The 14,084-nt window shown below is 54.8% G+C and overlaps 1 protein-coding gene across 1 annotated transcript in view; it reads left to right on the forward strand.

Moving 5' to 3' along the window:
• Nucleotides 1-14,084, forward strand: part of COL5A1 (collagen type V alpha 1 chain) — a 145,725-nt gene that overhangs the window by 48,679 nt on the left and 82,962 nt on the right. The window contains exons 5-9 of the mRNA XM_044453179.1: nucleotides 7,007-7,138; nucleotides 8,647-8,805; nucleotides 9,865-10,116; nucleotides 11,250-11,405; nucleotides 13,220-13,276. Coding sequence (XP_044309114.1) covers nucleotides 7,007-7,138; nucleotides 8,647-8,805; nucleotides 9,865-10,116; nucleotides 11,250-11,405; nucleotides 13,220-13,276 — 756 coding nt within the window. The remainder of the gene's footprint in view (nucleotides 1-7,006; nucleotides 7,139-8,646; nucleotides 8,806-9,864; nucleotides 10,117-11,249; nucleotides 11,406-13,219; nucleotides 13,277-14,084) is intronic.

The following is a 14,084-nucleotide window of genomic DNA, read 5'->3' on the forward strand; positions in this document are numbered from 1 at the left end:
AATTTGATCAGCAGACTGTTCACCCCTTCTTCCATGTCATTAATGAAAAGATTAAACAGGATCGGCCCCAGGACAGAGCCCTGGGGGACCCCGCTTATCACTGGCCGCCATCCCGATGATTCCCCACTAATGGTTACCTTCTGCTTTTGGTCAGTCAACCATGCCCTAATCCACCAGACAGTGCTTTGGTGTATCCCAAAACTCCTCAGTTTCTCCACCAGGATATCATGGGGCACTTTGTCAAAGGCCTTGCTGAAATCCAGGTATGCCACATCCACTGCATCCCCTCCATCCAGCCACCTCTAAACCTTGTCATAGAATTCCACAAGGTTTGTCTGGCGGGACCTGTCTTTGCGGAAGCCGTGTTGTGTGGCTGCCAGCCTCCCTCTGGCTAGATCTCTCTCTGTTATGAGCTTTTCCGTTGTTTTTCCTACAATGGACGTAAGGCTAACAGGTCTGTAATGTCCCTTCTACTACCCTTTTTGAAAATTGGGACCACTGATGCCACCCTCCAGTCCTCTGGAACTTCACCCGTTCTCCACGACGAAGGCATGCAGCTCCCCAGCCAGAAGTAGCAGGACTTGTTTGCAAAGGGTTGCTCCCTTAATGGCTTTGCTCATTTGCGTGGCAACTTCTTCTCCAGCCCAGGCAGGCAGCCTTGGCTGGTCTGGGCAGGGTGCGGGCAGCCGCTGATGCACGAAACGTGGCTTGACCTGCAGCCCATCTTCATGTTTCTGCGCAGTCCAGGTAGGAACATGGAGAATTCTGTGTGCTTCTCTTAAGATTTCTCAGACGTTTTGCTGGAAAAGGAACCTCACTTGCCTTTCAAAACTGGGATGAAGCGGTTCTATTTTGGAGAAGCTTTCAGGGCTCCCATTGCACTGCTGGCTGAGGTCAAATGCAGGGGGGAACCCCAAATGCCCAAAGTGCTGGCATAATGTAGTGGAAAGTTCTTACAGCCAGTAGCAGAGTCTTATGGAGACTTTCTCTCCACTTCGAAAGTCTCCAGGGCTGGAAGCTGAACAGGAGTGCATCCCATCACCCCTTGTGGTTTGCAGTCTGTACACAGCCTCTGTGTTAATTTATTTTAATTTTATTTATTTATTTATTTATTTATTTGGAACACTTATATGCCGCCCCATTCGCAAAAGCCTTGGATGGGTAAAGCCACTCAGAGCTCCAATCTGGGTTCACCCATTCACAGTCCCAGGAGGGTTGGCCTGCTGCACTCAGCCGGGACGCCCAGTCTGTGGGGCATCCAGAGGGAGAGCAGGTGGCTGGCTGTCCTGAGTCCTCTCGAAGCTATCCCACCCAGGGTCCACAGTCCAGCAGCCCTCCCGCTCTGGAGTTTGGTCCCAGTGCCCAAGCCTAGTTTGCCAGCCTGCGGTTTGCACCCATCGCCTCTTGTCCTGCTGCATGGGAGGGTCTCTGCCGTGAGCCGGCCTCTGCCCCATGGGCTCCTGATGCCCCCGCTGGTTCTGCGTGCTCGGCAGGCAGAGTGCCAGGGCCCAACAGGCCAGGTGCCTCCGCTCCTCCTCACCACCCCCCTTGTTGCCCGGCCTAGAGTGAGAGACAGGCAAACGAGCAGGTTGTGGTGGAGACGAGGAGGAGCCGGATCCTCAGTGGGGGCCCAGCCATCCCCAGTCTTGGCGCTGACCCAGCCATTCTGCATTTTAGCCCAGAATGTGAAGCCTGTGACGGAGGCCCACGTTTCCGAACAGGGAACGAGCACAAGCAGGTCACGGTGTGGCGTTGATATGCAGGCAGCCATTCCCCTTTATCCCTGTGGGGCCCGTGCCAAAGGATGTCCTGCCAGAGCTGATCCTCAGTCATCACTGCGAGCACCCACAACTCTAAAGAGCTGGTCCTGTTTTCTTAGCAAGCTCCCAAGCGGAAGGACTGCTACCTCCTGTGTCTCCCTCAAGCTGTTACAGCCTTTCAACTGTTCAGTTGCTCTTTTCTTTTTTTCTTGGAGATGTCTTTACTCACCAATTTGCTACCCTAGCAGATCTGTAAATAAATGGCTTGCTATGTTCCATTAACAACCCCACCCCCAATAATAATAGTAATAAAACAGTGACTTTTCCATATACAGTTACCTCCTGTTAAAGCTGCCAGCTGAAGAAGAAAATATTGACTAAAATGTGGTGCCATTTGAAAGTGAAATCACATTGCTGCTTAGAACCCACTGCGGTTTTTGGATGTGGTGCTGTATCCATATGCTTCCAATCAGGAAGGGCTTTGGAGCTCTCTCCCAGAATATATGGCTTCCATGAAGCAGGAGGAGAGAGCAGCAAAATTGCAGATGCAGTGAAAGAAGGAGTTCCCTCTCTTAGAGCAGAAGGGTGAAACCTGAGAACAAAAATAAAATGGCTCCTTTAGTTAAAGGAACAGAAGTTGGTAACTAAAAAGTTATTCAGAGAAGGCAACAGAAAGGCAGATCATGACAAGTCTGGGGGTTGGAGGGCCCCCGGGAAAGGGACCCCTCAGGGCACCTCGTCCTCAGGAGTGGGTGCTCCAATTTCTTTTCCGATGCTCATGCCTTTCTGGATTATGGATGTGGTGAAGTCCGTTCCGTTCGGTTTTGCAGAGTGCTAGAGGCCCTTCACTCTCTTAATGCACCCACAGCTGGCATCCGATTTGGTACAATTGCCCTGCTGCACATTGGCCTAAATTCACACTTACTCAGATGTCTACTCCCAGAAGGTTCAAATCCCTCCCAAATATATGCAGCTCTAAAAAATATATATGTCCACACTTTATCCTGTGAGGAAAATTTATATTATTATTTGACCTTGGTTTTTCTTTGGGGGGGTACTTTTTATGGCTAAATTTGCATACACTTAAAGAATGTTTTAAAAAGCTCTGCACAGCCACTGAATCTATGTGAGTCATGCATGTTTTTCCAGATGTTTGCATCAATTATGCACATTTCTGATACACACACTTTTCCCATTGTTTAAAACATATTTGACACACATTTTTTCAACAGCTCACTTTTACATGCACAATTTGTCTAGTGCGCACGTGCTGAGTCCCTTTTTGATTCATGTAAATCAAAGTCTGGCAAAACATGGTGATGCTGAACATTGCTCATTCTCCTCTCCCTCCTAAAGTGTGCAAATTCTGGAAAGAAGGAATTTACCTCCCAAAATGCACCTATTTCAAGCACAAGTGCAAGGCTCTTTCTGAAAGAGAAAGATGCTCCTTTTTCACGCTCGGGCGCACATTTTGCATTTGGAGATTTTGCAGCTTGAAAGCCCTCCTGACGCCCTGACTTCGGCATCTGCAATGTGACGAATTGGAGAGTTTGGGCAATCCATCTTAGGAGTCCTGTTGGAGTCACTAAAACTGTCACAAGAATGTGCTAAAGCCTTTGTCTGCTTTATTGCCTACAAATTGGCACTCAGCCCCGGGATTTTAAGGCTTGGCCACTATGGGCGAGCTAGTGCATTCATTCATCAGTTCCTGCCAGTCCCACTTCACTGGAGTCCTAGCGTGTTGATTCTGTTTGGGTGTGTGGTGCATCTCCGTGGCCTTCCTTCCCTTGGCTGAGTCAACTGGGAGAGACAGAAGCTGGAACTCTGAGAGAAGGCAAATGGGAGGACGCTGCATGCACAGGTTCTAGGTAGCACATGGAGCTTCCAAGGGAGCTCAGGACTGTATTTCTGGAATTCTTCTCTTTGCATCGAGAGGGTGAGGCTTCTCCTGTGCAGCCAACACCAGAGCTCTGTGTCCTCACTTGTGTTGCTCAGTGGGCAGTGTTAATCCAGGAACTACTCACAAATGGCAAAACTACTCACAAATCTGAAGAATGTAAGGAAAGCACTGCTGCATTGGACCAAGGAAGGAACCATCAGGTGCACCATTCTGTTTACACAGTGGTCAACCAGGCACCCGTTTGGCCTGCAAGTAAGAAATGGAGACTGGGCTGCCCTTCCCACTGGGCTCCCGGCAGCGGATGCCTGTGTGGCTTAAAGCAGGCAGGCAATCTGCTGTGTCTGCCGGGAGAGCAGCATGCCCTTTCATTTCCAGGGAGGCATTTGGGGAGGTCTGTCCACAAGGTTGCAGCTTAAATGCTTGTGGGCAGAAGAGAGAACAACCGGGACGAATGAACTTGTGCTGGTTGACCCATGGTGGAAGGTGCCAGTGAGGAACTTCCTGCAAGATTTTATAGCTTCTGTAGGTCTGGGTGTCTTGTGCCTCTTCCTGTGCAGATCCACAGTGTGTCACTGATTTGCGCCATCCGTGGTCGTGTTACCCTTATGGGAGCAACTTATCTTCGGTACAGTGTTTGCCTTCTGATGGCCTGGCAGCCACGTGAGCATCAGCGGAACAGAGCGGCTGTCCACAGCAGCTCCCCGTAATGGTGTTTCAGCGGAGGGTTCAGGGGTGAGGCGACATGCCCCCCCCCGGGCCCCGGGCCCTCCAGCCACCCTGCTCGTGGGCACCTGCTGCAGTGGCAGAGCTGTGGGCCTTGGGGGATGCGTCCGCCCTCAGGATCTCACAGCACACGGCAACAGTGCCGGTTTGGGCAGACTGAGGCCAGGGCGGCCTGCTGCCTGTGGCTGTGCGTTAAAGGCTTCTTGGGGATCTCTTACTTGTGCACAGAACAGTGCATCTCCGTGTGCAGGGCAGTAGAAGCCCCCTTTATTCCTTTGCGCAAGGGGCAAAAGCAAAAGTGAGGGGAAAAGGATAGGAAGGTCCTCCTTCCAGATATGTTTGGATTAAGACTTCAAGGAGCTTTGGTTGGCAGTGTCTGGGAAGCAACTTGAATTGAATTAACCTTTCCAGCCCCATGGGAGACTAACTAAGACAAAGATTATGACCTCCAGAAAGCACAATGGCTGAATAAGGAGCAACAGGTGCTGTCTGGTCAGGCTGCAATGTGGAAAGTCCATTGTTGAGATAGGGAGCCAGGCTGATGAGCTTTGCAGATCCTCTCTCTCTCTCTCTCTCTCTCTCTCTCTCTCTCTCTGATTTTCCATGGGAAAAGAGGAAAGCAAGGCTTTCAGTCTGATGTCTTGAGTGAGAAGGGCTGGGCTCAGTCAGCATAGCTCAAGCTTGCTGAAGTTTTGCTAATTCATACAACCTCAACTTCAGGTATTTGGCAATTTCCTCTGATGATGGGGGCAGGGGACAGGAATGTCACCCAGCCCTCTCTGTGACTGCATGTCGTTGATTCATTTCTTTAAATGGGAATGGATAAAAGGTCGCAAGTGAGAAAAATCTTGCAATGGGACCAAAACGCTCCAGCTCCCCTCATGATGGCTGACTCATCCTCCGCTGGAGGCAGATGAATCAGTCGATGCTGCAGCCTTCAGGTCAAGGGCATGCATGTTTAAAGCAGCCCTTGGAAGCCACAAGCAGCTGAGATGGGATTCCAGGCACGGGGCCCTTCAGGAGTCCAGGGTGGAAGGGGTCCCATCTGCCTGGCCGGAGAGAGCCTGTCCATGGACAAAGGCAGTGCTCGGCATGCCCAGGTGCTCAGGCCCAAGCTGGCCCCAGGGGCCAGTGGCATGGCAGGCCTCCTCCTGAGGACCCTCACTGCCCCGCCCTGAAGGAGGGTGCCCCCAGCAGGCCCCGCACTGACCCACCCGCAGTTCTTTCAGTGCTATATACAGAAGGCAGTTTCCCACCAAGACCAAGCAGCTGAAAACATGTTGCATTACAACAGGAAGCAATATAGTTTTAATGGGGAACTCCATTAAATTCCCAGCTACTGTGAAGACTACAGCTAAGCCTCGTGAGAACAGGAAGGCCAGCAGATGGGAGGGGGCAGGTGTGGTCAGAATCCGCGTAAATAGGACACTGCCTGGGCTTTGTCCCTCTGGGCCCTGGTGCCACGGCATTATCCACCCCTCCCCTGTCTAACCTGCCCTGTTAGCCGTAAGGCTCCCTTTGCTGAGGAGGACTGGGCCAAGGGTGCTTGTTCCGGGCTCCTGAGCTGTGGGCTTGGTGGGCAGTCGCTTTGCCCCACTGTAAAGCAGCTGCTGCCCCATCCTCAATTAGCAGGGCCAGGAGGGAGGCACTGGTGCCCCCCCCCCCTGCTGTGTGGATATGTTTGGGCACAGGCAAGTGGAAGGGAGGAAAGTGAAAAGTCAGTTTACACATCTTCTGCTCCAGCCAGGGCTAAAGTGGATTCTTGGTGACAAGCCAAAGAATAACAAAAGGTTTCCTGAGGACTCATCTCAGGTCCAAACTGAACTTAGCCTGTTTGGGAGGCGGCAGTGGGCAGAGGACAGATAAGCCAGGGAATGCCTTCGCAGGAAGGCAGAATTCTGCCCTTTGGACCACACGCCCTTCGAGCGTCCATGTCTGGGCACTGCCTAGGGCCAAGCCAAGATAGCACCGGCTATTGGGCAGTACAGAAATTATTAAAATCTATAAGAAATGAAGTGTCTGTACGTGAAGTTGCTCAGATGGCAGTGAGGTACCCTGGAGAACCTTCCCAAGGGTGCCAGGAGTTGGCTCGCTGCATGTGGACGCAACCCTTGGAGCCCAAGGTCTCTCCCAGATCACAATTTTGACAGCTTCCACCCCATTTGCTCCTGGGGCCAGGGCAGACATGGGGCTGGGGGCAGGAAGCTGCCCTCCACGAGCGGTCTGTGGGGTGCCCCGAGGAAGCGCAGTGTGATTTTCCCCACCCTTGAGCTGCCCCAGGAGCACCGGAAGAAGCATATAGAAACACAGAGCAAGTCAGAAGGGTCCTCCTGGACCATCTAGTCTGACCCCCGGCTCCAGCCAGCTCCGCTCGCAACATGCCCACCAAAGACCTCCCCACTTTCCCATATGAAGGGAAGGTGGGGAGGATCTGGGCCGGGAGACTAGCTTGCCGACGCGGGGAGGGTGCCTGGCTTCCTGGTCCCCGGACCTGAGGCCGAACCTCTGAAGAGGCCCTGCAGGGTGTGCATCGCAGCTGGGGGCTGACCCTCCCTCCCTCCCTCCCAGGCAGAGGCACACAAGTGCCCTCCTGAGCACCGCCTGTGCTTGCTCTCTCCTCCAGGGCGACATCCAGCAGCTCCTCTTGGCGGATGACTACCGGGCAGCCTATGATTACTGTGAGCACTACAGCCCCGACTGCGACACGGCCGTCCCAGAAACGCCGCAGTCCCAGGACCCAAACCCGGATGAGTATGTAAGTGGAACCGAGGGCAGCAGGCGCGCGCTGAGCACAGCTGCAGGCTGCAAGGGCCCTGGCACCGCGCGCCTCAGGGTGCCCAAATCTCACCTCCTCGGGGGTGCCATGTGCAGCTGCAGCCTTGGGCCTTCATCCCCCTCCCCACCCAATTTAAGGCCAAGTGGACTGCATCTCACGTGCAGAGTGTGGAGCGCAGAGCAATTCCTCCGGCCCCAAGCGTGATGTCAAGGCTAGGAACAAGGCAGGAATTCCTTCTGTTGTGAAGCACCATGCAAACAGAAATCAGTGGCACACCAGAAATGGTGCTTCTCCAATTTTGCAGTCGAGGCGTGTGTGCGTGCATGCATCTGTTCCAGGGAAATGCCCCGAGTCCAGATGGTTCTAAGAAAGCTCAGAGCCCCCTTCTACCTCAGAAATGCACCACAGGGTTGGAGCTGGGGCCGTGAGCTCCACGTGCCCCCCACCCCACTTGTGGCTGGCATGGAATGCCCCACTGCTCCGAGGACAGAAGACCAGCCCGTGAGCTGGTGCGGGGCATGTCCCTGGGTGCAGGGGGGGAGGGCCCTCGCAGAGACAAGGCATCCTGTGGGAGCCTCAGCCAGTCCTGGTCATGGGGGAGAGGTGGCCAAAACCAGCCATCTGCAGTCTTCTGAGCGCAGGTGAGGCCGGCAAAGCATCTTCCCCCACCCCTCCCTGCCCTGCCCTGCCCTTGGTGGGATGCCTGCATTCAGGGTACCTGGGCAGCCACCGCAGAGCCTGCTGAGAGTGTGTTAGTGAAAAAACGCATGCCCTGCATTAAGGAAATAGGTATATTAGGTAAAAGAGTGCAGAGATGCATGTGCGAAGCCAAACGCACGCAAGCCTTTTCATATGAATTTTGCAAAGCATTCTCAAAGCTTGGGATGAAGCAGGCTTAAGGCTGGGAAAATGAGCAGTCGGTATCCACGGGAAGCGACGGGCTCGTCTGGCCCCTGGGCGTGGGGTGGTTCTAGCTCAGGCGTGGGTGCGGGAGGCAGGAACGCAGCCAGTGTGGCATCCGTGGTGCTTTTCCTGAGAAACCCCATTACTGAAAAGTCTCCTCCTTGCTGGGAAGCCTGTCCAACATGCTCTCTGGCTTTTGCAGTCTGCTCACAGGGGGCGGGGGGGGGGGGCACACTTCACTCCGCCCCAGAATCTGTGGATGCAGCTGAAGAGGCAGGCAGCAAACGGAGGAACGGGCTTTCCTTGTTCAGTTCGTGAACCAATACAGAGCCAAAGCTCTCGGGGCATCGGACATAATAACAGTGAATGCAAGAAACAGTGATAAAATATGAAGGCATTAAAAGTAGAACAACAGTGCCAGCAACAGCGGCACCTGTGCGGGGAGCAGTCTGAATGTGAAATGGTTTCCGAGAGAGGAATGTTCAGCAGCTTAAAGATGGGAAAGGACTCAGATGCAGCGTTAGGCATGGTGGTGAACGAAGTTTGGTGCCTCTGGAGTTTAGGCTGCTCTGTCTGGTTTGCAGTACACGGACGGGGATGGAAACCTGGAAGTGGAGGGAGAAACCTACTATTACGAATACCCATATTATGAGGACACCGGGGACACAGGCAAAGCTGTTCCGCCCACCGCGGGCCCCATGGACAATGAGGAGGCAGCCAGGGGGGCAGCAGAAACCGCAGAGGTGAGGAAGTATGAGATGCTGGCACGGCCGCCCTCCCACACGTAGGTGTGGGGTGTCAGAAGTGCTCCCCTCGCCGGGTGGGAGGGACGTGGGAGGAATCCACCAGGGAATCTCATGGATTAGCCGTTGCAGGACCTGGCCTGCCACTCCCCCTGCAGTCCACCTTTGGCTGAGTTCATGGATTCCACGGCATGCGGAAGTCCTTCTTTTTGCTCTCCATAATTTTGCAGAAGTTTAGTTGTAGAAAAGATTTGGGAAAGGAAACTCCAAAGATGCAGATTTTCACACAGAGTAAAGTACAGCGATGTGCGTTTTCAGGAGTGCAAATCAGCACACGAATTGATGTGAATCGGCACGAAAGCACTTGCACAAAATCCGATTCCACCAGTGAGCAGAGGAGGGAAGCCGAATCGCCCGACACAGGCAGAATGGGTTCCAGAGCGCTCGGTCCCCCTGAAAGGCCTCGGACCCCTTCACGGGGCCTGCCTCTGACTGGCGCTTGGGGCAGAGGCTAGGGCGCTACTGGGCCGGGGGACCTCCCACAGTGGGCCCCTCAGGGGTGTCTTGACCGTGTGGCTTGCCTCCCCCTGCCAAGCCCTGGACCCCATGATCAAGTTCCTGGGTCCCGCTGTGATTGCCACGTCTGAGGGAGGTCTGAAGGGTGGCCAGAAGAGCCTCTGGGAGAGGCCTCCCGCTGAGGCCTGCCCGGTGCCAACTGGGCCATCTTTTTGGCACCGGGAAAAGACCATCCTCTACTGCAGGGCATCTAATTACTCACTGGGGCCTGCTGGTTGTTAGACAGGCTTATCTGGGTCTACTTATTTTTTGTTTTTCTGTTTTTTATTTAGTTTTAACTTTTGTATTGCCAGCTTTTAAGATGCTTTAATATGTTGTAATTGGTATGTTTTAAATATGCTGCTGTGAGCTGTCCTGATAGCTTCAGCTGTTCGGTGGTACAGAAAACCAACCAGCAAGCAAACTTCAGCTGGGCGCTGGGGGCCGGGGGCGTGTTTGTCGCTGCCTGTGCACGCCTCACCGCCGCCTCCTCTCTGGAAGCAGGACCCTCCCCCTCCACCCACACCGGCCCCCCCTGTTGTTGACACCACCCAAGAGGAAACCAAGGAGGAAGAAAAGGTGGACGACCTGCTGGTGGACGAATACCACTATGGGACCTTGCCTGAGGAATACTACACTCCACTGCCCTATGAGGATATCGGCTACGATGATCTCGATAATTTGGACACACTTCCGGAAGGTGCTGTCAAGGCAGAGGTTCCCACCAGCACGGTTATCACGTACAACGAAACTGATGTAATTCCTTCTGCGTTGGCTCTGATATAGTTCTTTTTCTTGGCACACTAGGCTTGTCCAAACTCACCTGGAAGTGGTGGAGGTTGATCGTGGGAAGGTCTGGGTGCAAAGCAGGAGTTCTACCCCGAAAGCTATTCCCATGCAAACGCTTCCGCAAAAGGGGGACTCTCCACAGATCCAACCAAGAAAGCTGATCTACTGTCCAGAACCAGGCCTCCTGCCAGGGCCCCCCGGGAAAAATCTCACCAGCCTCTTCAGGAGGGCCAGCCCAACACTTTCAGGAGCCACAGGACAGTGGTCCTCTCGGCCCGCAAGGGGTGACACTAGGGCTCAAGAGGGATTTCTCCCATCCCTACCCCAGACAGTAGGTCAGGCTGTTCCGCAACCGGCAGGGTTACCACGGCATGAAGATGGCTTGGAACAGTTCCCTGGAGCAGCAGAGGTGAACGCACCGGCCTGCGGGGCAGGCTTCCTCCCTTGCAGGAAGAATTCCTGCCCTGGTGTGCGTTCTTCTGCTCCTCCCAAGCAGTTGAGGGCAAGCTGAATGCCCGTGGGAGCCCAAAACAAGCCCCCTCCTTCAAAGCGGAGCCTGCTGCCTACAGGCCGGTCCCCTCTGGCCCTGCTCCCTCGCCTACCCTCCTAGGCCAATTTGTATGATCGGGTGTCGGCTCTGCCCTAGCCCCCGCCTGCTGGCTCACTAGACTCTCCCAGCGATGGGCACTGTCTGCTTCCTGGCCACCGCCTGGGATCAGCAGCGAATTCCTTTTCCCCTGAATTGGAATACAGCTCACCAACCCCCGAAGGCTGCAGGGAAGGGGGAGTGGGCCCCATCCCTGGAATCCTGCTCGGGGGGCCACATGGCCATGGTGGGTGGGGCGGAAAGCAAAGGGGGCAGCATAAAAATGCCCCAGATGTGTTTGCGTCAAGCTTCTCTGGCCGTGACGAAGCCTCCAGGGAGGACTTTCGGCGTTTTGGAATGGGGTGGAGGCACAGAGGTCAAGAAAGGACCCGGCAGTTTGCGGGCGAGGCCAACTGGCTCTGCCCAGGGAAGGAGCCCTGGCCAGCTGCGAAGCCCCGGGGCCCCTTGCCACGTCTCGGTTCCTCTGACGCGCTGTGCTGCCCTCTCTGCCCAGGCTGCCGGCCCCACGACGGAAGGTGAGGAAGACCCTGACAAGGACTTCTCTGTCACAGATTACGAAGGCGGCTACTATGATGGCTACTACGACCCAACGAGTTCTCCCGACCTTGGGCTGGGCATGCCTGCCAACCAGGACACGATTTACGAAGGGGTAAGGGGAGAGCTGGCCTCTTGAGGCTGCTGAGTCGCAGCTGCGGGTTCACCGGCCGGGCAGGTGCCAGGGCAGGTGGGCAAAGAGAACTGGGTGGTGCCGCCCCCGTACCAGCCCTGTGTGGCCAGGGGTCCCCAGCGGGATCTGAGCAGGCCTGCTCGCCCAGCTCGCTGCTCCAGCAGTGCTAGCCAGTCGCCCCCGTGGGAGGCCCTGGAAAGGGCACGAGCCCGTTCCCTGTGCCCTGCCACTGAGCTCTCCATGCGAGCGTATTGTCCTTGGGACGGTTGCCATTAATGGCTCCCCCCCCCAGTGGGTGGCCATCCCTGCATCTTGTGGCAATGAGTTCCACGGTGAATGCTGTGTGAAGAAGGCCTTCTTCTAATTTGTCCGAAATTCTGTGCCAGTCAGCTTCAACACTTGCACTCTAGTGTTACGAAGTATGAATGCAAATGCTTCTAGCCCCCTTCCTCCAAACCAGCTCGCAATTTTGCGTGGCTCCAGCATTTCTCCCCTTGTTCAACAAGTCCAGAGAACCACAGGGCTTGCTGCTCACCTGGTGTGCACACGGCAGGTCAGGAAAGGGAGGGGGCAGGAGGTCTCCAGCGGGGTTAGCAAGCAGCGTCAAGCGACCTGTGAGGGAAGAGAAGCTTTTCTCCAGAAGGTGCCATGCAAAGAGATTGGGGGGCAAACATTGCAGGAATGAAAGATGGATGGACAGACAGACAGACAGGGTTTTCAGGCGCATATCTGCAATATAATCCAGACCAAAAATGCCACAATTGAGAGAGCATTCCTGTGGGAGACATGGGCTTGCTCTGAAAATTGGCTGCAAACCACACTTCTGCCTCAGAAAGGGGGCTGCCCTCGCATGCCTCTTCCACAGCCTGGCAGGAGAGCATGCGGAGAACTGCCCAGTCGGCCCCCCAGGGGCAGGGGGGGTGGATTCTGCTGGGCCAGGAAGAGAGCGTCTAGCAGGACCAGGATGTGATATTCCGAGCCTCCCCCACCCCTCCAAAACACCCTCTCCAGGCAGGCCAAATGGTCTGCCAAGGACAGACCCCACGTGGAGGGCAGGGAGCAAAGAGGGGTCATGCTGGAAAGCTGGCAAGTGGAGAGGAAACAAGAACCCAGAGGTGAACTGGCTTATCTTTGACAAAATTTAAGTAAATTGTCTCTAAGGAAGTCATGGCAATCTGCAGTGGAGTCAAGTGGATTTTTCTGAGCCTGCTCCATGGATTCCCCCTGGCTTTTCCTGATGCTTGTCAGTTCTGTGCTTTTTCTTTCGGAATTCTGGCATTTTTGGAAGTATAGGAAAAATTGGTGGTACCAGAATGCAGGGAGGAAAAGGAGATGATTTTTGCATTCCCCACATGAGCTCCAGCATGAAATGAGCAGTTTGGGATTTGCACCAAGGCACCTTTGCGCAAGCACACATTCTCTGGCACAAGCAGAAAGTAGGGAAATTGGGGAGTGTCCAGTTGCATCGGTCGGCAGGTGATGGAAGGTCTGGCGAGGTGCCAACACAGACGGGACGGCACTGCCAAGATCCACACACCCTTCCTGTCCCTAAGTTCGGCCTCTGGACCACAGGTCTCAAGAGCTGCCACGTAGCACCAATATTTAGACATTGCTCCAGAGGTATCTGGGAACGCTCGCATTGCAGCCAGCAGGTGCCCTTGGAGTTTGGCCAACGTCTTATTGGCCAGGTGGGATGCTTGGCGTCAGCCACTCCGCTGGCAGCCCACATCATTCGGTGGCAACTCGTGCAGCCGCTGGCTCTCCTCAGACAGCTCTTGTCTTCTCGTTTGGTGCAGATCGCGGGGCCTCGAGGCGAGAAAGGCCAGAAGGGCGAGCCAGCGATCATCGAGCCGGTAAGAGCGGAGGCCTTGCTTTGTTGTATCCCTTCCGGCTGGGAAAAGTTGCGCAGCACCAGCGGGGGAAAGCTGCGTCTCCCGACACGTGCATGGATCCCACTTTGCACGTGATCCTCCGGTCACACACCAGGGCACCATTGCGGAGACGCCCTTGGGGGCCACATGCTGGGCTGGGCAGGGCAGAGGAAGCCGCGCCCCAGTTTCAGCATCATACTGCTTGAAGCTCTCCAAGCCTTCGGAAGGACATCGCGACCTTTCAGAACTAGGGAAGCCACGAAACAGCTGGCAGGTGGAAGGGCCAGTTGAGGCGCCCCCGGGATGGGTGAGCCAGACCCTCTGGCATGGCTCCATCCATGAGGAGGGGCCCCTGAAGCATCGCTTCTGCACCCAGGGGCCACCACATGCAACATGCAGCTCAGGGACACTGGCCTGGCCAAGTCAGCTTCTATCCCCACTTTCTTGCTGTGTGTGTGTGTGTGTGTGTGCGCGCGCGCGCGCGCGCGTGCATGTGTGTATGTGTGTGTTACATTAAAGACCACTTGGAAGTCTGAGGGGGGATCCCAATTTCTTTGGCTGCCTCTGCAGCTTCATTAGCAGTGATCATGAAGAAGCCTTCTGAGGCAGTTTCTTTTTGCAGAAAAGCCTTGCAGGGTTGTAAGCTGCCTTTCCTGCAGCGGGAAGCACAGCTGATCGTTGCAAGGAAAGAAACACAGAAGGCATTTGAGACCCCAGCTTCAGACGGCATCTTTACTCCGCCTCAAGGGCTCAGTGTATGGGTAACAAGGGCTGCTCTTGAGCCATGAGT

This window comes from Varanus komodoensis, unplaced genomic scaffold, assembly GCF_004798865.1.
Source record: "Varanus komodoensis strain SLA01 unplaced genomic scaffold, ASM479886v1 scaffold77, whole genome shotgun sequence".
Classification (NCBI taxonomy): Eukaryota; Metazoa; Chordata; class Lepidosauria; order Squamata; family Varanidae; genus Varanus; species Varanus komodoensis.